We start from the raw sequence: 26,641 nt of genomic DNA on the forward strand, positions 1-26,641 counted from the left end.
ACTGATCCGTCCCCCATTGACTTTCAATGGAGTTAATGATGGCTCCGTCTTAGCTATGTTAAAGATAATACAACCGTCTGCATCCGTTATGAACGGATCTGGTTGTATTATCAGTAACGGAAGCGTTTTTGCTGAGCCCTGCCGGATCCAGCAGAAATGCTAGTGTGAAAGTAGCCTTTTTGTCTGCAAAGAGACAGTGTCCTTCTTTTTTTTTCTTGTCCTCAAAGACCCGGTCATTAGAAGAACCTTGAATTATTAATACGCAGACCTTAAAGACGGAATTTGAGATATGCCAGAAGCCTCATCCAGCATAATAGGATTGATAAGTTCTCCTTGCTTCCTACAAGATCAGCTTTGAGATGAAACTATAAGTGCTAAAGAAAAGATCGCTTTTACTTGTTATAGCCACAATGAGATTATTGGGTGTGTATCAATGAGAGTCCACAAGTCTGTTCAGTTCCCCCTTGCAGTACGTTGCTATCCGAGGGTGAGATACTTGAGAAGTATCCTGGGAGGTAGGAAGTAGACTGCACTGGTGCTGTCAGATGCTTGCTCCTGGCTACCATACTTAAACAGACGCTGTTTGTGGTATGGGACAAAACCCCTCCATAGTGACAGCTACCACCGGTACTGGTCATACGAGATTTCTGTTTCAGATCATGAGATAAGCTCCGTCGAAGCCAGAACTTCCGCACTTCTGCTTGTACCTAGAAAGAGAACACGATTAGAGCCAGGATAGCTATAAAGATGTGCAAGATTGGGAGCAAACCCTGCATGTTAATGTCGCTTGGTTCTGGTGCAGCTCTTCTGGCTTAAAAACACAAACTGCAGTTTCTTAGCTCTGCTACACTCACCACTTTAGGTTTTAGAGTGTGGTGATATGATATATTACAACCTTTCTTATAATCACCTATAACACAGGCTCTAAAATGGCACTAGAATGGCTCCGAATTCAAGCTAAGGACTCGCATTGACATGTTGCTATCATGGGAACTGCTCCCTTATTCAGCAACTAATACATAGATAGGAATGCGATGCCACTACAATGCCTTCTCTCTACCAGAGCTAGGTTGAAAATACATTGTGACAACTGTGTGTGCAACTGTAAAGGGCCCACTGAGTTAATAACTGGGTAATGTTTAGAAGTTGATGGATTAATGATTAGGTTCTCCCGAACATGATATTGTTGCAATACTTTATTACCTCCCCATTGCAGAAACAGTAGATGATCGCCACAAAGAATCCCTGTGGGGGGAAAATTAAGTGTTATTTTTAACTGGACTTGTCTTTCTAGATTCCACAACTTCTGTTCTACCCATCTGTGTTTCTCTTCCCCCCCCTCCAAGAAAAGTTTAATCGGAAGTTCGCCTTTATCATCCCATAGATATGTACAACACAACGTAAAAAATTACCTGAGAGGAGTTGAAAAACATCTCATAATGCATTTGTATTTGCCACAGCAGCCCAGTCATCTCTGTGTATGGAATTGCCATGAAGACAACATAATGCACGCCAAACAGGGGCATCAGGACTAACGTTGACTTAAGGAGCTTCCTGTATGAAGAGACAAACATTCTGTACCATGCCCTGGATCTAAGAGATTGAAAAGTTTCTGTAAGAAGTACCTTTGGGTTATTGATACCCACCCATATTGCTGTCGGGGGTCTAGTTTTCCTGTGTTGGTTTCCCACAGTTTAGAGGCCAGAACTCTCACGATGTTCAGAAACAAGATGAAATTGACCTAGAATGACAGATGTTTTTTTGTCAGCTGTAATTTTTTCAGTATCTATATATACTTGTTCAGCTGGAACGTTCCTGATATTTTCCATGTTCACATCTTATAATATCACCAGTGTGATGGGTCTGGAATATGTCATCCCTAGAAATCTGTTAGCGTATCCTGCCTATAGAGCAGGAAGTACATAGGAAAGACATTCAACGCACCAGTGTGGCTGCCAGAATTGGTGTCTGGTATATCCACTTCATATGACCAGCACTGAGGTCCCAGCACCTACATAGAAGAAGAATACAAAGAAGATGATGGTACCTCATTTTCAGTTGGAATAGGACCAGAATGGGCAAACTACATGAGCCCCAGCCGATCCCCTTTTCATATCTATTTACCACATCTCATGATTGAACAGAACTCTGCAGCTTGCTTCATGCACACAACCAACTTTGTGGTCCACATCCGATCTGCATTTATTTCTATGGAGCCACATCTGCATTAGTTTCTATTGTGGCTGTGCTGGAAGTTATAGAATGTGTCCTATTGTCCGTTTTGTGGACAAGAATAGGCATTTTTTTTACAAGCCCCAAAAAAGTGTGGGATGCACACGGATTGGATGCTTATTTTGTGAATCCACAATTTGCAGACTTTAAAATGAATACAATTTTATGCAGGAGGCTTTAGGGCGTGATTTGGCAGGTGAGTCTCAGTTACATGACTTACATTGAACTCACCAAAAATATTTTCTGCCCGTTAAACCTGATAGAAGCACGTATGCTTTTTTTCTAATCGGTTTTTATTTTCTGATTGCAGATTTATTTATTCTGTTTCCTGAACATCATTATGGGGGCGGCCATCTTGCCTGAGCTGTTTGCAACAGAATTTTATCAGAATTAAAATCTCTTTACAGCAGCCCATGGTCCATAGACACAATGGTCTGGAGGGAACCTTATTGACTTCTATGGGAGAGTATTCTAGACATGCTCTGTGACCTGTGCAGAGGTCATTGTACAAGGAAAGAATAGATAAGCACTGACAATCATCTTTTGTGAATGGTGGATTCTGTCTTATCTGTCATTCTAATCCTACCTGTATTAATATCACCTCTGTGTACAGATGAGCAGGTAACTGCAGTAAAGTGATCTGTACAGATCAAGAAGTGGCGCCAATTATTAGGCTTAGAGGCCAGTGCAAAAACTGCAGGATTTAATGGTTTATGTTTAAATATAGATATTGACAATGTATAATTAAAAATAACATCAAAAATTCTTTAAAAATATGTTAAACATAAAAACAGGATTCACACAATAGGTAATTTTCTGGTGGCACCCTTTAATGGCTTGTTGTACATTGTACCTACTGTGTATCTGCTAGAGAAACCCGTACACTTGCCCACACAGATACAAACACTGCTGGAAGTCCTGGGAAGAAAGAAGAAAGGTCACTGAAAGTATGGAGAACAATCTCCATGTGCACTTGGTAACATGGTTCTCTATGACTTGTAAGGATCTTGTCATCAAAACAGTTCTCGCCCATAGGGCATGAGTACCACAAATAAAATATCTATCAGGCGATCTCACCCCAACCAATGATGGTCAGTGCCCAGAAGTAGCTACGATCAGACAGATATGCCATGAAGATGAGACTGTGCAGATAAAGGCCTTCTACCAGAATCCAGTAGTGATTAGTGGCCAGGAAATAAAGGAACAAGGTGACCACCACTTTACATCCAGCCTGTAACAGTTGAAGAATATTCTCAGTGATATGTTCTGGTGATACAATGTAAGATAGTCAAGATACAGTAATTTTGTATGGATTATAAAGTAGTAAAGAAAGATATCTGGAATCTAATATATATTTTCAACATTCCTTGGCTTATAGCTGAGTAACTGCTTCCACCATACAGTCTACTAGATAGAATGTCTTCTCCTTAGAATATGTATAATGATAACATGGAGCAAGTTACCCTTACCCATTGGAACTCTGTTACTCTTGAAGTAGCAATCTCTCCCGCTTCATCGCCTGGTATTCCTTCATCCTCTCTTGAATACAGTACAGCATCTTTAAGAAATATGCTTCCCGCTCGGCAAATGAAGGATGTGAAGAGGTGAATATGGATGTAATTTCGTGTACAGTGTAGCCGCCTGCATGAGTGGAGGCAACCATATGAACAAAGCTCACGTTTAGGGAGATGAAATGGGGACTTTTTTTTAAAGGGGTTGTCCAAGTTAAAAAGTAACTGGCATAGATTTCAGGTTGGTATAATGTAGTTTAGCAAATTGCTGGGCTGACTAAGCCCTGCGCCCTCTTTTCAGTTTTGTAAAGGGGCAAACAGGGCACAAACACAAAAAGTTGCACATTTTTGCACAAGCAAGGGTTTTGGTAAAAACTGTTGACTTATTGAAGCCAGAAAACATCTAGTGGCTTGTTAACTGTGTCCTATAAAACCAAAATGGCTCTTATGTAAGAGTGAGGTCACTGGCACATTTACTAATGGGAGTGCACCTACACCTTGTCAATTGTGCCAAAATGTGGCATATATAATTTTAGAGGAGTCCTCAAGCTTAGCTTGTGAGAGGGCATGGCTTATCGGGAAAAGAGACTGGCCTAAAATGTGACATTTCTGATATAAAACTGTTGCTAACTAAGCATTTGGTATAAAATTAGACCAAACGTCTGGCTAATCACCAAATTTCAGCTTGAGCCACTGTGAAAAATATGGTGTATAACCAGACAGCCTATCGAAGTTTACACTATTTACAGGATTAGTAAATCTGCACAATTGGACTTCCCAACTCTTAAGACAGGGTGTAAAACAATTTAGTGCTGATTTGGTATTGGCCACGAGACACTCTTGCAATGTGATTTCCACATGCTATTACATCACAGGGGTAAACAGTAGGAGAGGTAACTATACAAGCCCAGGAAACCTCAACTCAGCTTCACATATGTCAAAGTTAACTTAAACTGTGTAAAAGCAAAAGTTGTTGGGGAAGCCCATCAATAAGGCCATTGAACTTTGGTCATGCTGGAGACTGGAGACTTTTGAGAAAGCTGCTGGCAAAATATCCTTAGCCAAATAAAGTGTAATTTTTCTTACCGTAAATTCTCTTTCCTTTGTCCAAAGCAGCAGCACCCTTGGAGATTTCTAATCCTCCTGAAACATAGGACAGGGAGATGTCAATTAATCTCAGATCCTTTATTACTGCCTAGGGTTAGAACCTCCTACTGTGTAATTCTAAGTAACCCAAGAGAGACAATAAACCATCCGGTCTGTTCCAAGAATTATTTTATTGGGCGGGTAAGTATGTGCTGCTGCTTTGGACTAAAGGAAAGAGAATTTACAGTAAGAAAAATGACACTTTCCTTGTCATCCTTCAGCAGCAGCATCCACGGGGATTTAGCATTTAATCCTAAAAGGAGGGCTCCCATTTTACCGCGGACTTTATTACAGCTCTGCCTAAAGCAGTCTCTCCCCTATGCCGCATATCCAGTCTGTAGCACTTCACAAACGTATTGTAAGAGCTCCCTGACACTGTTTTACAGATCTGGTCTAAGGGAACTAAATTCTTCTCCGCCCATGATGTAGCCATCGCACGGGTTAAATGAGCTTTTATAGGCTTAGGTACCTCAAGACCCCTCTGCTCATAACATATAGTGATAGCCTCCCTTATCCATCTGGACAAGAAGGCTTTTGCCAGTTTTCCCCCTTTTTGTTTTTCCCCAATGGGAAACAAACAAATGGTCCGTCTTCCCGAACGCATTCGTCCTTTGGACATATATCTTTAGGGCTCTGTGCACGTCCAGAGAGTGAAGTCTAGTCTCTTCCTCTGAAGTCAGATCTGAAAAAAAAAAAATCGGTAACTCAATCTACTGGCAGTGTCCTTAGTAGAACTTTATCTTGCAGAAAGATTTAAGTAAGGCTCGGCACATGCCAAGGCCTGTATCTCACTGACCCATCTGGCCGAAGTAATTGCCACTAAGAAACAAACTTTCATGGACACGAACTTAAAATCTGAGTCCTGCAGTGGTTCAAAGGGAACATTGCAAAGTTGATCCAGAACCACACAAAGGTCCCACCTTGGGATCGGTCAATGACCTGAGGTCAGATTTTTCTGATTGCTTTAACAACCCTCTGTATTAGTGGTTCTCTGGATAAATGTCTGCCCAATGAAGCTGATAAGGCTGATCTATGGACCTTAATTGTACCTTTTTTAAAAGCCTTGCAGGAAATCCAGGATATCCTGAGTTGTAAGAGACTGACAAGATACCTCATTTTTCCCACACCAAAAATAAAACCCCTTCTTGACTCTGATGTACACTTTATTAGTTGTACGTGCTCTGGACTGCAATAGCGTTCTTATTACCACATATGATAAACCCTGTCCTGCTATAAGGGGCAGTCAACATCCAGGCTGGCCATTTCAGGTGGTGTAGATCCGGACAACATCTGCCGTACTGTGTTAGTCTACTTTCACACTTGCGTTTTGGCTTTCCGTTTGTGAGATCCATTCAGGGCTCTCACAAGCGGTCCAAATGGGATCAATTTGCATTCTAATGCATTCTGAATGGAAAAGGATCCGCTCAGAATACATCAGTTTGCATCAGTTCAGTCTCCATTCCGCTTTGAAAGACGGACACCAGCGTTTTGGTTTCCATCTGATGAAACTGAGCCAAACAGACACAATCTGGCACAATAGAAAATAGATCTGTCCTCCATTGACTTTAAATGGTGTTCAAGACGGATCTGTCTTGGCTATGTTAAAGATAATACAAACTGATCCGTTCTAAACGGATGCAGACGGTTGTATTATCTGAACGGATCCATCCATGACGGATTCGCACAAAACGCAAGTGTGAAAGTAGTCTTACTAGGTGTGGAATCTGTGGGAGCCTCCAGAAGGTCTCCCTGCTTATCAGCATTAGTGGTGTAAACCATGCCCTTTTGGGCCAGCATGGGCATATCAGGATTGTCGAGACCTGATCCCATTTGATCTTCTGTAAGACCTTTGGAATCATAGGAATGGGCGGAAAGATGTAGGCCAACCTGAAGTCCCAAGGGACTGAGGGCATCTAGGGCCCAAGGATTTTCTTCCCTGAACAGGGAGCAGAATAGAGGCACCTTTGCATTGGCTCGGGTAGCCATCAGATTTATCTGGGGTCGACCCCCAACGCCTCTTGAGTTGAAGGAATATTTATGGGTCCAAAGACCATTTCCCCCGGGAGGGGCAAGTCGCGGCTTAGCCTGCCTGCGACAGCATTCTTCCTTACTCTGGTGTGTACAGCTGACAGCTGTTGGCCCCTCATGTGGGCACCACAGTCTCTAGTCGAAGCATCGGTAGTAATATCAGTCCATCTGGGAGGGGCAACAATTTTTGCCATTCTTTAAAGCCATCAACCACCTCAGGGATGTCCTCGTCTCCTTGAAGACGATTGTCGTACTGTCTAGAAAATTGGGGTCTCGATCCAACTTCTGCAGAATTTCACGTTGCAGGTATCTTGTATGCCAATTCGCCCACGGAATTGTCTGACTGACTGCCGTCATAAGAACCAATGTCTTCATCATCGGCCGAAGGGATATAGGTCTGAACGGCCTCAGTACCTGTACATTCTGGCGCTGACATTCCTTCTTTTCACTGGAAGGGAACCGGTCATCTCCTTGGTGTCCAGAATGAACCCCAGGAACTGTTTCTGCTGAGATGAGACAATACTGGATCTTTGTCTGTTGAATATCCAGCCTAAAGACTGGATTCTGTTGAAGATTAACTGGAGATGCGCTTTGAATCTCTCTGCGTTCTTCCCCCTTTACCAGCCAGTTGTCAAGATATGGGATTATAGTTATCCCCGATTCTCTGAGGCCCGCAACAACCGCTGCTACCACCTTTGTGAATGTGAATGGGGCTGATGAAACCCCAAATGGTAGTGCCTTAAACTGTAGATGCCATAACTGGTTATGCGCAGGAATTTTTGATGTTTTTTGAATGTGCAGATAAGCATCTTTTACATCTATTGTAGTGGGGGTAATCCTGGTTCTAGAAGGTTTAGCGTGAACTGAACCGTTTCCATCTGGAACTTTTTCTTGTGTCTGAACCTGTTTAGATACCTTAGATCCACAATAGTCCTCCACCTCATCTGAGGTTTTGGGACTAGCAATAACCTTGAGCCCTGAAAACTGTCTCTTTCTGGGACAGGCTGTATTTCCCAAGTCAACGGATCAGGGATTCCCAACCAGCCAAAGCTGGTGATTGCCAGTCCTTAAGCGATCTGACGAGTGCAGGTATGTTCAGCTTACAATAACCGTTGACCTTCATCACAGTGTCGAGGATCCTCTGGAGATGCACCTCTTGATGCAGATGTCTCTCCACTCCGATTTTCTATACACCCTTCCTTGGAAGAGCGAAATTATTATTATTATATATTTTTTTTAAAGTGAAGATTCTGGAGTGGCCATCTCAGTCTCCAGACCTAAATATCATTGAGCCACTCTGGGGAGACCTCTTTCTTTTTAGCAGCATAAGGAAGGGACTTCCATTTCTATTTTTTATTTTTCATAAGTGGGTCATTCTCTGGTCCAAAAAGCCTATTTGGACGATAGTCCATTGCACAGAGTGTATTTTTTGAGTGGACATCTGCCCCCCAAGGTTTTACCATAAAGATCTTCTAACCGCTGTACCAGGTCTGGTTAACACCAAAGATCGGGCTGCAAATCTGGCTTGCTATGAGAGATAGTCTTCGCACAAAGCACCATCCAATCTTCCATTCATCGGATCCGCAAAAACTAGACCCATCCCCACCAGGGACCAAAGTGTGTCTAAATAATTTTGATATGGTGACGTCCACACAGCTGGGCATCGGCCCACACAGCGGAGCATCGTCCCCCTTATCTAGCCATAAGCCTCTTTACCATAGGATCTACCTTAAAGTATAACTGTCATATTTTTTTTTGGTGATTAATATCTCCTTGGTGGCCCTATTTCAACTTTTCACTGTGTATTCAATTACCCCTTAATTCCACCGTTTTGTTCCCTGTACTGCCTACTTTTACCTGTGCTTAAAATAGGGTTGCTAGGCATGGTCCCTCCTCTGTTGATAGACGGAGCACGCAGAAGCAGGCTCACATTACTGACAGCCAGGGACTGTAAGTAAATGATTAAAGCCAGGTCCTCCCCAGCAGCTGATAACAGTGCTTGGACTGTGTGCACTTCTCCCTGTCCCTGCGCTTGGCAGGCGCTCCCTCACTCAGCAGAGCTGGAGAAGCAGAGTTGGAGCAGCGCAGACCAGGGAAGGGAGATCTGCCGTCTGCTCAGTGTATAAATGAAAGCAACATGTGGTAAGAGGACCCCTTTTGTGCTGCAGGAGATTAACCCTTTAGCGGGAGGGCTCTGGTTACTGACACTTTTGGGGGGCTATTGTTACTGGCTAGTGAGGGCAGGTGGGATTAGCCTCAGGGTGAGGGCAGTGGCGGCCATCTTAACTGAATAGTGAGATTCAGTTTTATGCAGACTGGTTGCTAAGGGCTGAATCTTATTAAATATGTGGTAAGTCAGTCTAATAGTAACTGATTCTGGAATAACATGTTATTAGTAACTACATATATGAAAATTGAAATTAGGGTCTAAGTGTGACAGTTATCCTTGAAAGGCTGTAGATTATTTATTTTTTTTTGAAGTTGTTGCTTAGCTTAGGTATTGATGAGACTCGCACTTTTTTCATTGCTTTGGTGCAATTGCTGGCTTCTCAGCGCACTGGCTAAAGTGGGATCTGAACCCACGCCTCCATTTTTTTCAACCGTATAAGAGGATAGCGCTGCCTGGCCTGAGGCCTTAGTAGTCGACTGAATGAATCATGGACACAATCCTTCATCCACAGCAATTCATCCCTATTGGAAAGGGGCTGATCCTCCACAGGAAAGTTGTTAGCTCTGCAGTCTGAGCAGAAATAGAAGTCACTACAAACAGGCAAGGGAGTGTTACATGGTCTGCATGACATGTGCTTGTGTTTCCCAGCAGACTTCCTTAAGGAGGAGTTTCTATTTTTCTAAGAGAACCAGGGATTCTCATCAGTGTAATATGCGCACAATCCAACGATTACGAAGATCTAGCACTATTTTCCAGGTCTTCTCGAAGTGCTGATATTGCATTTAGAATATTCGCAATCAACACTAAAGTGCAGGTGCATTTTTTTTGTTTACTTTCTGTGTGGATTTAAACTCGCAACCTTCTACATTAAACGCAAGAACCTTAACCACTGCATTAGAGGAGGAAACACACCCCCAGCATTAGAGACTCTGTACACAGAAGAACTTAAGTGAGATGCCTAACAATCTGGACGTCCTCGCACCCCTTACCTTGTAGGGAGCACGGCGGTGCATGGAAGGTGGGCGCCATGTTTTATCCCTCTCTTCTCCCCACGTAGTGTTGCATGCGAGGTGAGACACACATGCAGCGCCAGCAGGGAGAAGGGGGAACCTCCAGAGGGAAGCGCCACTAAACCAAGACACCCTCCAGTAAGTCCTGCTCTGTGCAGTGTAATTTTCAGATGAACTCCAGCATTGGAATAATCCACTAAGGCAAGTTAACAGTGAATAATTTAGGCAGAATTTTAACCTGCATACTAGAGACATATTTAAGTGAGTTTGCACCTCACTAATAAAGAACGTTAGTACACAGTGCCAGCACTGCAGCCCTTCGTATAGCAGACGAAACACAGAAGCTGTGTCAAATATCTGCTAAAAGAGGGCACAGACCTAGGAGTAATGCAATATAAAGTTAGTAATAATAAAAAAAACTTATACTTCCCAACATCTCCACCTCCCTCATTAGAAGGGAAGGAAGGACAGAAAAAAACACAGTAGGAGGTTCTATCCTAGGGAGTAATAAAGGTCTGAGATTAATTGATTAATTGACATCTCCCTGTCCTATGTTTCAGGAGGATTAGAAATACCCCTTCTCCCGTGGGTGCTGCTGCTGAAGGACGACAAGGAAGGTTGAACTATCCAATGAATGCGCAAACCACCAAACTGAAGCTTCACCTTATTGTGGACATATTATCAAAAGACCCAGCTCATTGACGACAGTTATATTGGAAAGAGGGGACGGAGGATGAGGACCACCTGTAACAATGGATGTAGACAATAAAGGAAAAATCTAACATAGTAGTGTATTAGCCGAGAAACTATGAATGTTGCCTTAACAATTTGTCAAATTCCAGATTTCATATTCTCAGAGCTTATCTTAAAAGATCTGATTGGTTAGCACTTATTTATACAGAGGCATCTGTGCGAAATACCGGTCAATGTTTTATGATCCTCTCGTTATGATAAGAAACCAAAGTAGTCTACTGTGGTCTGGTAGGACCTGTCACTTATGTGTTGGGTGCTAGGGGGCACCAAACAGCCACTCTATTTTGGCCAGGGTATTTAGATAGTAAGCTGGGCAGTGAACTGAGTTTTTGCTGTGTGAAGAAAATCCTAGCTGCAACTCTGACTACTAATGTGAGAATTAGAACAAATATTTATATCAATGGATAACAATTAATGTTCGTTTGCTACGTCGGAATGTGTGCATAACTTGGGATCTTACTTGAAGTAACATAGGATGCAGAGAGCAATAAGGAGCGTTGCCAAAGAAATTGAGTATCCTACAGTGTAAATGAGCCACAGCCGTTTGAAAACCTCCTGTAGAAAGAAAGCATTCACAGCTAATATCCATATTTCTTATACTGTAGATCCAGTATGAAAGCATCAGTGGTCTCCAGCCTGTGGCTCTCCAGCTCTTAAGAGAACTATTACCCACATCCTGCAGTTGTCTGAGTATTCAGGGAGTTGCAATTTCTCAATAGTTGGAGAGTCACAGGTTGGAGACCCCATAGTTTATAAATCCAGTAGTATTCCCACGACCTTTTACATACCTTCTTCTGGACTCTTTCACTTGGGCTCACAAAGGTGACACATTCACTGTAATTGGCCCAGGTCCTGTTGGCACCTGGCACTTGAAGCCACATGCTCAAAGATCCACATCTCCGATGAGCAAATCCTGAGAAAAATGAAGGCAGTGAAAAGAGAAGGAATCTGTAAGATTCTTTGAGTTTTATTATTTTGGCAGTAACATTTATTTGTGACCCAATATTAAACCTAACCCACAATGGAGCAAGGCATTGAGCCTCTGTGAGATGCCTTTAATCTGTCAATGTTATATACCTTGACTTCTCCAAAGTAATTTAATACTGTGCCCTATAAAAGGTTACTACATAAAATGAGAATGCTTGGACTGGGAGAAAATGTCTGTATGTGGGTAAGAACTGGCTCAGTAAGGCTACTTTCACACTAGCGTTCGGGTGTCCACTCGTGCGCTCCGTTTGAAGGGGCTCACGAGCGGTCCCGAACGCATCCGTCTGGCCCCAATGCATTCTCAGTGGAGGCGGATCCACTGAGAATGCATCCGCCTGCCAGCGTTCAGCCTCCGCTCCGCTCAGTGAGCGGACACCTGAACGGGTGTCCGCCTGGCCGTGCAGAGGCGAGCGGATCCGTCCAGACTTATAATGGAAGTCAATGGGGACGGATCCGCTTGAAGATGACACAATATGGCTCAATCTTCAAGCGGATCCGTTCCCCATTGACTTTCAATGTAAAGTCTGAACGGATCCGCTCAGACAACTTTCACACTTAGAAAATTTTCTAAGTTTTAATGCAGACGCATCCGTTCTGAACGGATGCGAACGTCTGCATTATCGGAGCGGATCCGTCTGATGAAACATCAGACGGATCCGCTCCGAACGCTAGTGTGAAAGTAGCCTAATAGAAAACAGAGGGTGGTTATTAATGGTACACACTCAGATTGGGTCACTGCCACTAGTGGGGTACCACAGGGGTCAGTATTGGGCCCTATTCTCTTCAATATATTTATTAATGATCTTGTAGAAGGCTTGCACAATAAAATAAAAATTTTTGCAGATGACACTAAACTGTGTAAAGTAATTAACACGGAAGAGGACAATATATTGCTACAGATGGATCTGGAAATTGGAGGCTTGGGCAGAGAAGTGGCAGATGAGGTTTAACACTGACAAATGTAAAGTTATGCACATGGGAAGGAATAATGCAAGTCACCCGTACATACCAAATGGTAAAACACTGGGTAAGGGCTTATGCACACAAATGTATTTTCTTTCTGCTTCCGTTCCAGTTTTTTTGCGGACCGTGTGCGGAACCATTCATTTCAATGAGTCCGCAAAAACAATAGAAGTTACTCCGTGTGCATTCCGTTTCCGTATTTCCGTTCTGCAAAAAAGTAGTGCATGTCCTATTATTGTCCACAAATCACGGTCCGAGGCCCCATTCAAGTCAATGGTTACGCAAAAAATGTGGAACGCACACGGATCACATCCGTATTTCATCCGTATTTTGTGGAGCCATACTGTAGAAATACTATGCCCAGCCTATATTGCTCGTGTTTGGTGATTAATAAGTTACTGTTTCCATTTCGGATCTGCAAAAAACTGATCAAATGCGGAAACCATATGGATATGTTTTGTGCAATAACGGAACGGAAGAGGACTTAAATCAGAGAAGAAAAAAAACCTCAGATACGGAACAACGGATCCGTGAAAAGCGGACCGCAAAACAACAACGGTCGTGTGCATGAGCCCTAACACTAACATGGAAAAGAACTTTTAGTGGACAGCAAATTTAATTGTAGAAACCAGTGTCAGGCAGCTGCCGCCAAGGCCAATAAGAAAATGGGTTGCATCAAATAGGGCATAGATGCCCGTGATGAGAACATAGTCCTGCCACTTTACAAATCACTAGTCAGACCACACATGGAGTACTGTGTACAGTTCTGGGCTCCTGTGAACAAGGCAGACATAGCAGAGCTGGAGAGGGTTCAGAGGAGGGCCACTAAAGTAATAACTGGAATGGGTGGACTACAGTACCCAGAAAGATCAAAATTAGGGTTATTCAGTTTAGAAAAAAGACGACTGAGAGTAGATCTAATTACTATATATAAATATATCAGGGGTCAGTATAGAGATCTATCCCATCATCTATTTATCCCCGTGACTGTGACGAGGGGACATCTGTCACGGCCACGGTTTTGGCCGTGACTCCTTGGGAGCCGCATACTGTTGCCCGCGGTTTTGTGTTGTAGTTTCAACCGCAGCTTGAGGCATAATGTAGTTGGCCTCAGGTGCGGTTGCCGCGGACAACAGCTATGTGTGCGGTTTCCTAGGAGTTGTGTGTATGTATGCACTTTTGTATGTCGGTGTACACTTACATCTTCTCCTCACTGTGGTTGCCCGTGGCAATGTTTGGTTGCATGGTGTACATGTGGTGGCAGTGTCCCGGCCTTCGGGCTGACTCCCAGGACATGGTTGCCACCCATGTCGTTGCCTGCGGCAACAGCCACAGGGTGTTTCTGAGTTGGACACTTTCCCTTTTTATTTATGTTTCCCTTCCCTGGTGTTGGAAGGGTTAACCTCCTTCCTAGTGTGTGTGTGCACTGGGTGTGTCTGACTGTGGGTGTGGCTTCCTGGCCTATATAGCCTCGCTGTTAGCATGGCTCAGTGGGTTGTTTCAGCCATGCTTGCTGGAGCAGCCTCCTGTGTTATTATCTGCCTGTGAGAGCCACCCCTGTGGTCATAAAGAAAATGTCACTTTATGTTTTATGTCATGTTGTGTGAGATGTCCATCTGATGTTCTGTTGGGTCCTTCCTTTGTTTGGTTTGTGCAGCTAATGGTTCTGGATTCTGTGTGTTCTCAGGGATCCAGTCAGCAAGGCTGTGGCAGGTTGGTTGAACTACTTAGTTCACCTGCCATTTCCGTTAGTCTGTTTTGGTTCCCCTTTTTCCCAACAGCTTGGCCAGTGAGACTCCTGCTCCTCCGTGCGTAGGAGGAGTAGGTCGTCTTACCCTGACTCCTAGCGCAGGGACCGGACGGAGGGTGAGTTAGGGATCCGAGGTTCCTGCGCATGGGTCCTCCTACCTTTAAGGTCGGCCCATGCAGTTAGGAGTTAGGGTCAGGGTAGGGACGCTGTTAGGAGGTGACCTGCTCCCTATCCTGTTCTCCTGGCCGAGTAGGCCAACAGCTTCTGGCATCGCACGGCTGAGGATTTCCCCCATCCTCAGCCGTGACAACATCCTCTGCGTCTGGAGGAAAGAAGGTTTGTATACAAACATAGAAGAGGATTCTTTACGGTAAGAGCAGTGAGACTATGGAACTCTCTGCCTGAGGAGGTGGTGATGGTGAGTACAATAAAAGAGTTCAAGAGGGGCCTGGATGAGGAAAATTGGCTTCTACCTCATGAGGTTTTTTGCCTACCTCTGGATCAACTTACAGGATAACAGGCTGAACTGGATGGACAGATGTCTTTTTTCAGCCTTATAAACTATTGGGGTCACTTATCAAACTAGTGTAACGCAGAACTGGCTTAGTTGCCCATAGCAACCAATGAAATTCCACCTTTCATTTTCCAAAGAAGCTGTCAAAAATGAAAAGTGGAATCTGATTGGTTACTATGGGCAACTAAGCCAGTTATACTTTACACCAGTTTGATAAATTACCCCGATATGCTACTACTAGTGTTGAGCCAATCAAAGCATCCAATGTGGAATTTGATGCAAAGTTTTGGAAAAATTTGATTCACTACGAAACCAGATTTCCTCATGCTTCATGGTAACGAAGTAAGAAGTCTGGAAACGCGATAATGCTGTGCAACCAGCCAATCCGCAGATAGCCATCCCCTGTGATTTCACAACCCTATAAAAGCCCCATCCCTATAAAAGAGACAGTGTTGCAAAAAAATATTAATAGAAGAATATTGGATAGGGACAGTGCAGGGATGGTGTAGGGAGATCGTTGGGAGAGTTTGTAGACACTGTAGGGAGAGCATTGGGAGAATGCAGGAACAGTGCAGGTTGAGTGTAATCACCATGTGCATCTTGGTGAACTGCTGCTACGTTCCCAGTTAATCTTAGTTTATACATAGAATTACTGTGCCTCAGTATTAAATGGCAGTGTAATATATTACTGTGTGCATCTTGTTGAACTGCTGCCACAATCCAAGTTAATCAGTTGTTAATCGCCATGTGCATCTTGTTCAACTGCTGCGACATTCATAGTTAATCAGTTACATTACTGGTACAGTTACTGTACTCTATGGCCAGCAGACAATTGCCTGGGCCCTCCAAAAGAACGGGCAGTGGCAAAAATGTTACTGGAGCTGGTACAAGTAGCAGCAGAAGAAGGGGTGGTGGTAGCGGCACCCGAAACAACAGGCCCGAGCTGCCACTGTCATCCAGCGGTCGTGCTCTGATCAACAATCAAGCTGTACTGGAATGGTTGACTCATTCTTCAACATCATCTCAAGTGACAACAGATACACACAGCCAAGAATCGGTGGGTTCCTCTGACACCCCACTTAGTTGGCATGGCCCAGGAAATACCTCTGTGCCCTCACCTTTCCTGAATTTGCCTCTTGTTTTTGTTGCTTCTTCCGCTAGCCAAGAAGAGAAAATGCTTTACTCGCCAGTGTGGGAATTTTTCACCAAGTCTCTGGGGCACGTTAGCATGGATATGTGAGCATAGGGTGAGGTGCGGCCAGGGTGCTAATGTTGGCACGACAGCCCTGCATCAACAGAAGGAGCACTGGCTGTCTCCTCGCCAACTGGAAATAGGAACCATGGTTACTGATAACAGGAAGAACATTTTGTCTGCGCTGCATCAGGGAGGGTTGACCCATGCTCCCTGCTTGGCGCATGTCTTTAATCTCTTTGTCACCTGTCCACTAAACTGCAAGAGCTGTTAAAAATGTCCAGGAAACTGTGCATGCACTTCAGCAGTTACCGTGCAAAACACACCCTGTTTGAGCTGCAAAGGCAAAATACTCTTTCCCAACGTTGCCTAATATGCAATGTTTCCACCTGTTGGAACTCCACGATCTATATGTTAAACCGACTGTACAAGCAGGGGAAAGCAGTCAATGCTTTCTTAATACTGCAGACAGACAGGTCTACTCCCCGATGTAACTTCCTTCACGTCATGGAGGGGATGCTGACAAATCTGATTGGCGAGGAGACAGAATATGTGACGCCTATATGTCATGGCCACCTGAGCCCTAAGGAGGATGAACTGGCAGAGGAGGAGGAAAAAAAACACCCAGGAATTTTAGACACAACGAGGTGGTTTATCTGCTCAAGCGACAGGAGAGGAGCAGGAGGAGCTGGATGGTGAGGACGAAGACGAAGCAGATGACCCCGACAGACCATGGCAGTATGCAGTGGAGATGGAGGCCCGCCGAGTCCCTTGCGCAAATGGTCAGATACATGCTGTCATGTTTGTGTAGTGGCACAAACATGACAGGATTCATGTTGCATTGTCAGGATTCGGCAGAGGGATGACTACTGGCTACTCACATTGTTAGACCCTCACTACTGGTCAAAAATGGGGCCATTTTTTTAGGCCTTCTGAGAGGGATGCAAAAATGGACTACCATAGAGACATGCTGTGTAGTCAGTTGGTCGCTGCCTGTGACTGCCACAGCAGCTCCAGATGCAGCAACTTCAGCCTGGAGTCTATGATGAGCAGTTTTCTTCAGCCGCCTACTGAAGAAACCACCCAGCAGCATGATTGGACTGCACCCTGTCACCCTTGATCCAAGATCTCCTGGACTACTGGGCATAAAAACTTAATATGGCCGTAACTGTCCAAGTTTGCCATGAGCATGCATTCATGCCCAGCCAGAAGTGTGGCATCAGAGCGGGTGTTCAGTGCGGCGGGGGTCATAGTTACCCCTAAGAGAACTCGCCTTTCCTCCATAAAGATGAATCAGGCGTGAATCAACCCGGATTTCAAGACGCTGGTGCATGATTGAACAGAATAGATTATTCTGCCACTAATGATCACACTGTAGTGTGCTGCCACACCGGAATATTCTGCGTAATGGGCCGGTACTTCTTGCCACGTTCTGCTGCTACCATTCTGATGCTGCTACCCGCCTGCTGCCTCTACTGCCATTTCTACAATGGGGCTTCTTGGCCTACTGATATGTACATGTTAAATTTTTAAAAGGATATACATGCCACTGGACCTTGCTATCACACTGCTGTTTTTGGGTTCTGTTACTACTGTGATCTGCCACCATCTTGTGCTGTATGCCACTGCTGCTGACCCCCCTCCCCACTCTGTCATAGGGCCAATGTTGTCCGTGTTACAGCCACTGCTGTTGACCCCTATCCCCACTATGTTATGGGGCCCCTACTATCTGTGTTATTGCCACTGCTGTTGGCCCCCATTCTTACTCTGTTATGGGGCCACTATTTGTCCTTGTTGACATCACTGTTTATTTTTCCTTCTCATCTGTCAGAAGAACAGAAAAATAAAAAAGATCCTCCATTTTGAGCCTCCGCAAGGCTTCTTTCACACATTCAGTATTTGGTCAGCATTTTGAATCTGTATTTGATCAGTATTTGTCAGCCAAAAGCAGGAGTGGGTCAAAAACACAGAAGAGATGCAAATACTTCTATTACATTTTATCTTTGTTTTAGACCCACTCCTGTTTTTGGCTTACCAATACTGATCATATACTGACCATCTGAAAGAGACTTTATTTTTTTTTACGTTTTCTGTTCTTCTGATGGATCAGAAGATTGGAAAAATAAACATTAATGTGAACACAGCCTTACTGCCACTGCTGCTGCCCCCCTCCCCACTCTGTTATGAGGCCACTATTGTCACTGTTACTGCCATTGCTGCCACCCTCCCCACTCTTTCATGGGGCCACTATTGTCAATGTTACTGCCACTGCTGCCGCCACCCTTCCTACTCTGTCATGGGGCCACTATTGTCAGTGTTACTGCCCCTGCTGCCACCCCCCCCCTCTTCTGTCATGGGACCACTACTGTCACTGTTACTGCTATTACTGCCATACTTCCCTCTCTCTCATGGGGCCACTGTTGTCAGTATTACTGCCACTGCTGCCACCCTCCCCAAATCTACTTGAATTTCGGGGTACTGCACAGTTAAGTCCACGGCGATAAATTAGACCCGATACTAACATTGACCTGTAATACTGACGCACAGTAAATCTACAGCTAACAGAAGGGATTAAAAAGCATGTGTCTGGACTGCCACAACATGCATTAAAATAACTTTTTTTTTCTGGTTTATCTCAGTTCGTGACAAATTAATTTGTAACAAATCAAATTTCCTGACTTAATCAATTTTTTTCAAAACTTCACTCATCTCTAGTTACTATGTTACAATATTTGGGCAGCAAAACTATTATTTTAACATTTCCTGTTTTTTACCTACAGATTATTTCCCTTGTTATTTTACCCTCTTCTAGAAGGCACCAGGAGTTGTAGATCTTGAAGGACTGCTGGATGAATGTAATTACCTTGGTGATTAAAATCGTAGATGTATTCTGGACATGGAACAGATACTAACTGGTTGTGTGATCCCTGTGGCCAGCATACTATCCCATCCCACTGTGGAGGGCAAATGGATCCTAGAAGCAAGGACAAAAATTGCATATCTTAAAACAGGATTGGATTTCAAGTTTTTTTTCACGAGTACAATATTGATAACCTATCCTCAGGATAGGTTATCAGTATGTGATCAATGGGAGTCTGACTCCCACCACCCATGCCGATCAGCTTGTTGAAGACACGGCTGCCTACAGTGTTTTAGCCTGCCCACAGCACTGAGCATTGTGCTTGGTATTGCAGCTCAGGCCTATCTGCCTGAATGAAACTGAGCTGCACATAGGCCATGTAACCGATAATCATGACGTCACTGGTTTAGGCCTCATGCACACGACCGTTGTGTGCATCCGTGGGCGTTGTTCCATTTTCCGTGATTTTCTGCGGACCCATTGATTTTCAATGGGTCCATTGAAAACTCGGAAAATGCACCGTTGTTCATCCGCGGCCATGATCCGTGTTACCTGTCCGTCAAAAAAATAGGACCTGTCCTATTTTTTTGACGGACAACGGTTCACGGACCCATTCAAGTCAATGGGTACGTGAAAAAACACGGATGCACACAAGATTGGCATCGTCGTCCGTGGTCCGTGGCCGTAGGCTACTTTCACACAGACGGATCCGCAGATCCGTCTGCATAAAAGCTTTTTCAGAACTTTGTGAAAACTCAAATCCGACAGTATATTCTAACACAGAGGCGTTCCCATGGTGATGGGGATGCTTCAAGTTAGAATATACTAAGAACTTTGTACATGACTGCCCCCTGCTGCCTGGCAGCACCCGATCTCTTACAGGGGGCTGTGATCCGCACAATTAACCCCTCAGGGAGGGAGTGAGGGGGGCCGCACTGGCCACCAATGAGTTAAATACAGGGGAGGGGGGTCTGCCCCCTCCTGCCTGCCAGCACCTGATCTCTTACAGGGGGCTGTGACCGGCCGGGCGCTCCTCCTACTGGTAAGTGACAGGTCTGTGCTATAGGCAATGCGCCGCACAGACCTTTCACTTACCAGTAGGAGGAGCGCCCGGCCGGTCACAGACAGCGAAGGTAAGTATAATGCTTCTAAAACTGCGAAGTAACAATGGCAACCAGGACTGCAGTAGCGTCCTGGTTGCCATGGTTACCGATCAGAGCCCCAGCGATTAACCTGGGACTCCTATCGGAACTCTCCGCTGCCACCAATGATGGGGGAAGGTGATTTTAATTAGGGGGAGAGGGGAGGCCGCACTGGCCACCAATGATGGGGGGATGATTTTAATTAGGGAGGGGGGGAGAGGGGAGGCCGCACTGGCCACCAATGATGGGGGGGTGATTTTAATTAGGGGGGGAAGAGGGGAGGCCGCACTGACCACCAATGATGGGGGAAGGTGATTTTAATTAGGTGGGGGGGGGGGGAGAGGGTAGGCCGCACTGGCCACCAATGAATATAATACTAGGGAGGGAGGGAGGGGGCCCGCACTGGCCACCAATGAGTTAAATACAGGGGCGGGAGGGAGGGGGGCCACACTGGCCACCAATGAGTTAAATACAGGGGAGGGGGGTCTGCCCCCTCCTGCCTGGCAGCACCTGATCTCTTACAGGGGGCTATGATACGCACAATTAACCCCTCAGGTGCGGCACCTGAGGGGTTAATTGTGCTGATCACAGCCCCCTGTAAGAGATCGGGTGCTGCCAGGCAGCAGGGGGCAGTCATATACACAGTTCTTAGTATATTCTAACTTGAAGCGTCCCCATCACTATGGGAACGCCTCTGTGTTAGAATATACTGTCGGATCTGAGTTTTGACGATCTAACTCAAATCCGATGGTATATTCTAACATAGAGGCGTTCCCATGGTGATGGGGACGCTTCAAGTTAAAATATACCATCGGATTGGAGAAAACTCAGATCCTATGGTATATTAACTCCTGACTTTACATTGAAAGTCAATGGTGGACGGATCCGTTTGCAATTGCACCATATTGTGTCAACGTCAAACGGATCCGTCCCCATTGACTTGCATTGTAAGTCAGGACGGATCCGTTTGGCTCCGCACGGCCAGGCGGACACCAAAACGACTTTTTCTTCATGTCCGTGGATCCTCCAAAAATCAAGGAAGACCCACGGAAGAAAAAACGGACACGGATCACGGACCTACGGACCCCGTTTTTGCGGACCTTAAAAAAAAATGGTCGTGTGCATGAGGCCTTAGGAAGAGACCGTAGAGCTCACCAGAGGACAGAGGCTTCTTCAAGCAGCTGATCGATGTGGCTGCCAGGAATTGGACCCCATGGATTACTTATTGATGACCTACAGTAAATAAGTCCTACAGTAAATAAAATGATGTTGATATAAATAGCTTTAAAATTATTATTTTTTATTTTAATTTAAACTGTTATGAACATGTCCTAGAATGTTACTAGGATGGGTTGCATGACTCTCGAGACCTGTGGAGTTGGGATGGGATGGAGCTCTGGAGCTTGTTCCTGTCAGACTGACTGCTACCAAACCTAAGCATGCAGAAATTCTTTGTTGATCCACGTTCAAGCACTAATGCTGCGACCACAGACTGTGCCTCCTAAACCCTGTCAGGCTCCCTGAACACAATGCGCATGCTCAGGTCTGGCAGCAGTGCTGCATCCCCCCCCCCCCCCCCCCCCAAAGTGAATGGGAGCTGAGCTGCTATATGAAAACTACTGCTCCGTCCACTGTATAATTATAGTTTCCAGCTCCAGCGGAATCCCAAAACAGTAGGAGTGTCAGGTGTTGGATCCCCACAGATCTAATATTGATGACCTTTCCTTAGGATAAGTCATCAGTATCTAAGTCCCAGAAAACCACTTTAAATAATTTAAAAAATGAAGCACCTAAAAAGTCATGATCAAAAAATTCCTATCATGTTTTGTATACAGATACTATGCAGACTTATCTTTCTCCATGGTTACAGACAACAAACAAAGCTAGTGTAGTCAGGTACTGCCGTCATCATCTATTCTATATGTTTGCTAGTTCATGCTAACCTATGTAATATGTGTGGAAAATCAGATGCATAGGATTATATACCCTCAAAAGGAGTGTCTCATGAAGACGCCCGCTTTTTGAAATGAAGCTGCCCTTTTTGACAGTTAAGTGAATGTCTGTATATGTCATACATTGACACGCTGGACCTACTTGAGCATGTGCCCCTGATACTTAGCTACAAGACTGAGCAGAGTGGTGAGACAATACTCCACTGGTGGCTTGACACTCTCAAGCATCAGCCCCTGTAGCAGCAAACCCGGTTGCTGAAGTCATTGTGACACCGCCTGCTTGGAGGTACTTGGTTGTACCTTCTTTGACATTGAGAAACACTACTACATATAAAACTATTCACCATTTGAAGGCTGCTGTTTCAATTTGGACTTGTGAGCTATGATCTCAGTCTGACAGCGACGCATTGCTTGTGACAACAGGAATATCTGTTCATCTCTGGTGAGTACGTCATCAGTATCCACCTATAGCAATGGAAGAAAGATTGATGTTTTTTTTCATACAGTAGTAGTACAATCCTTATTACAGAGCACTCTGGTCCCCAGACATCTCCTGCCAAAGACAGATGCGAAGAACTTGAAGGTCTGGTTTCCATGTCAGAGCAGGCAGGTACAGCATGGACACATTGTCTGGTTGTTAGCCATCCAGCCAATCTCAGGCTCAAATTTGTATTATGTTAAAGACCCCTGCTTGCCATCATGGCATTGACTGGGTGCCTTCATGTCTATATGAAAATGCTGTTTTCAATGAATACTTTTGACTGAGATGTGAGATAATTGCAGCCAAAGTCAGGGGTGCACAGCCAATGAGGCGAGGTGAGGCAGCACCAGATAGGGATAAGTGGGGGGCAGTGAAAAGGCCTTGGGCAATGAGTGCTTTAATTGTGGAAACATTCAACGGTATCGCTATATTAACCAGTATGTAATGTTTTCCAAGTATGCCTTTTACAGTAAGGCAGGAGGAAAGGGGTTAGGTTGAGAATTTGGCATAGGGGGACGTCATTTCAGTTTTCACCTCAGGCAGCAGAAAAGCTAGATGCACCACAGGCAACAGTCCCACATATCCTATACATTTGGAGGTCATCTGAGGGAGAAAGATAACTTGAAGAAATAATGGGACCATTATAAGCACTATTGATCCATGCCATATATTTAGTTATTAATTAGCATGTGTGAAAGTGGTGGGCACCATGTTTGCATAGTATTGCCTTTTAAATTACTATTTAGTGTGAGCCCCATGTAGTGGTACTTGAAAGGTAGATGCCAGCTTCCAGGTGGATATGGACTCTTTGGACTCTTTGGACTTATTACCTGGAGCCCCTGACTACAGTACCATCTGTTCTACTAAGGAATTAGTTGACATCATTATGACTACATCATGGGTATTTTATCCGCCACCGTTCTGGACCTGCAACTATTTGTTGTATGTGTGTTATTTGCCCTCAAAAGACCGTTCATAGTGTTCTCTGGTTCTAGAAATCCCTGCCCAACACTGGAGACAGTCTATGTTCTGCAGGCACATGGTAAATTTTACATAACGGTGTCAGTGACACCCCTTCCCGACCAGAGCATGACTTGGAACAATACATCAGTGATCTCTATACCCGGAGTGCAAACCAGTCCATTGTATACTTGCCAGACCCCAGCCTGATCAATCAGCAATCAGTTTAGGAACTGTTCAGATCTGCTGTATATTCCTGCACCGTTCACTATGGCGCTAAATAACTATGACATACTACCTCTTATATACTCTATGAGCTTCCCAAGTATCCTACAGTCTTAAATATCCCATTTGCCTAGTTACAGTAATAGGCTATGTATTACTGAGCATTGCTATTCAGGAGTAGGGAAAAGCTTGGTGAAAGCCTCTGTAGAGAGCAGTAATGACAACCTGACTAGTTCTTACACAGCTCTCCCAGGCTTTTAAATGGCAATCTTTAAGATTAAAGGAGCATTCCCGAGTTACTGTATGTGAATAAAGCTAAGTTATATTTACATAAACAGCAAGTGGGCAGGAGCATCCCCATTTTTTTAAAAATAAAGTGGGGGTCCTGGCAGTTGGACCCACACCGATTATAAAGTTATATCATATCTTAGCAATACAGCATCAATTGCTATTGTAGGAAAACCCATGTTTGGCCACAGTCATACTTCCCAACCATCCTAGATCTGGAGGGACATTCCCAGATTTCGGTGGTTGTCCTAATTTCAACTGTATCTAGTTCCCTGTTTCACCATTCAATTCCCTGCAGAAGGTGCGATGTCCTGACGTCATCACACCTGCATTGCTCAGCTGGAAAGCACAGAGACCAGGGATTATTCCCCAGAAAGGAACTCAGCAAGTGCGATGACATCACCACATTGTGCCTGCTGTGGGGAGTGCAGGATGTTCTTTATTCACTAGGGAACAGGGCTGGATGAGTATTACTTTCTTTTAAAATTTTAACACTACTTTATAACTACTTTGTGGGGCCAATAAGGGGGCATAACTACTGTATGGGGCACTAAGGAGACATAGCTACTGTGTGGGGGCACTAAGGAGACATAGCTACTGTGTGGGGGCACTAAGGGGACATAGCTACTGTGTGGGGGCACTAAAGGGACATAGCTACTGTGTGGGGGCACTAAGCAGGCACAATTACTTTGTGGGTGAACTAAGGAGCCAAAACTACCTTGTGGGGGCACTAAGGGGCATAACTACTGTGTGGGGGCACTAAGAGGTGATAACTACTGTGTGAGGACACTATGGTCGCATAACTACTGTGGGGGAACTAAGGAGACATAACTACTGTGTGGGGGAACTAAGGAGACATAGCTACTGTGTAGGAGCACTAAGGATGCAAAACTACTTTGTGGGGACACTAATGGGGCATAACTACTGTTTGGGGACACTAATGGGTCACAACAACTGTGTGAGTTGTGAGTAAACTATGAGGGCATAACTACTTTATGGGGGCAGTTAGGAGGAATAATTACTGTGTGGGGGTACTAAGGGGACTGGGCAGGATTGGGTGTCAATAGGCAGACAGTGGGTGGAGAAAATTTACTGTGGCATGCAATGCACACCACTGCTATTGTCCCCCCTTGGGCTTTTTAAAAAAAATTGGGAGGTATGCACAGTGTGGCCCAGCCATGGGATTACCATGTAAATTACCAATACTTGCCAAGCTGCACTTGCCATTTGATACAATGGCTCAGATTCACTAATGTGTTTGCTCCCAGAATCTACCTAAAAACTGACACAAATTGGCACAATTTGGCATAACTTATGTATCTCCAATTTTTCAACATGCGTTCAAAGAAGCGAAGCTTAGTGGGAAGGAGAGTGACTTTGCATGAAAGGGGCTGTTGCCTAAGATGCGCTGTTTATCACCAAAATGTTGCCACAATTCGGGCACTAATATTTGGTATAGAGTCAGGTAAAAGTGTCTATACCTGCACCAGATTTCTCCTCCAGCCTGAGCCCCTGTGAAGAATCGGGTGGAGGTCTAGACAGCCTGTCTAAGCTTACACCATCTACAGGCTTACTATATCTGCCCCAATGTGACTCCCCACTCTTGCAGTAATTCTAATTGATAGTTTTAGATACTAAATCTAGTTTATTAAAGGATCCTGCAGCCTAAACTACAAAGAGCTATTTACATGACTATGGGGATCATGTATCTACAGTATATTAGTGGCTTTATCATTCAAAATTGTCACTTTACTTGGAATCCATCCAACACCTGGGATTTTTTTTGCACTGCTTTTCTGGCAAGAAATATCTACCGTATCATATCACTTTGAAAACTTTAAAAAAATATTTCAAAACAACACAAATGGTGCATGGTATAGGGGACAATCCTTCTGCCATGGTCATGACTTTTAATGGATTGTAATATATGTTCCCTGGTGTTTGTGGCAATGTATCAGTCCACTTCTGATACGACATACCACTGCTCTGCCATCCCCATCCCGTCTAATGACATCTGAGAGTTGCGGGTACTTACCACTGCCAGTGTGGGGGAGAAGAAGGCTACTGCTAGAGTCACAAGTTTCGCTACTGCCCAGGAGAGCCCCTCCATGCTGAGATGTTTGATGAATGAGCATAGGACAGTCCCTGGTTCAGCGCATCCTCACAGAGTGTTGACTGTGAGCTGAGTCCTCCCTGTCTACATCTCCCTCAGCCACAGCAACTCGTGATTTCTGAGATGTCAGTAAAGTGCGAGAAACTTTTCGTTTTACAACCAACCAAGAGCAGAAGGGAGGCGATAGGAACAACTATTTGTTTAGCTCTCATTAACATGATGGTTAACAGTCAGTAATCTGCAACCTGCGGCTCTCCAGGTGTTGAGACACAAATGCCATTGTGACAGCCCAAAATCCATCTGTAATAGTTACTCATCCATATCCATGTGCTTGGAGAATACCTAATGCATTTCTCTTTGTCAG

General features: G+C 44.6%; 2 protein-coding genes across 3 annotated transcripts in view; one reads left to right on the plus strand and one right to left on the minus strand.

The window, feature by feature from the left end:
• DDX42 (DEAD-box helicase 42) overlaps positions 1-6,351 on the plus strand; it is a 41,690-nt gene extending 35,339 nt beyond the window's left edge. The window contains exon 19 of the transcript XR_005780022.1: positions 6,338-6,351. The gene's annotated coding sequence lies outside the window, so the exon portion shown is untranslated. The remainder of the gene's footprint in view (positions 1-6,337) is intronic.
• LOC121006117 (parathyroid hormone/parathyroid hormone-related peptide receptor-like) lies at positions 263-26,641 on the minus strand. Of its 2 annotated transcripts, XM_040439044.1 has the most exons (13): positions 26,200-26,641; positions 22,555-22,675; positions 19,120-19,230; positions 11,639-11,763; positions 11,311-11,405; positions 3,702-3,873; positions 3,310-3,463; positions 3,090-3,150; positions 1,945-2,011; positions 1,647-1,741; positions 1,413-1,554; positions 1,204-1,245; positions 263-707 (listed from the first exon to the last, which is right to left on the minus strand). In XM_040439044.1, exons 1-13 carry the CDS (start codon positions 26,272-26,274, stop codon positions 417-419), a joined length of 1,551 nt encoding a protein of 516 aa, XP_040294978.1. In that variant the 5' UTR covers positions 26,275-26,641; the 3' UTR covers positions 263-416. The 2 variants fall into 2 exon arrangements, with proteins under 2 accessions (XP_040294978.1, XP_040294980.1); XM_040439046.1 differs by lacking the exon at positions 22,555-22,675.

Source organism: Bufo bufo, chromosome 6 (assembly GCF_905171765.1).
Source record: "Bufo bufo chromosome 6, aBufBuf1.1, whole genome shotgun sequence".
Taxonomy (NCBI): Eukaryota; Metazoa; Chordata; class Amphibia; order Anura; family Bufonidae; genus Bufo; species Bufo bufo.

Bases quoted from the DNA above. Each gene is read 5' to 3' on its own strand.
- LOC121006117 (XM_040439044.1), bottom strand. From the start codon at position 26,274: ATGGAGGGGCTCTCCTGGGCAGTAGCGAAACTTGTGACTCTAGCAGTA. The intron at 19,231-22,554 runs GTGAATAGTTTT...CCTTGCTTCTAG, and splicing joins GAAACAGCAGCCTTCAAATG to GATCCATTTGCCCTCCACAG. The intron at 11,406-11,638 runs GTATGTAAAAGG...TTCTTTCTACAG, and splicing joins GTGAAAGAGTCCAGAAGAAG to GAGGTTTTCAAACGGCTGTG.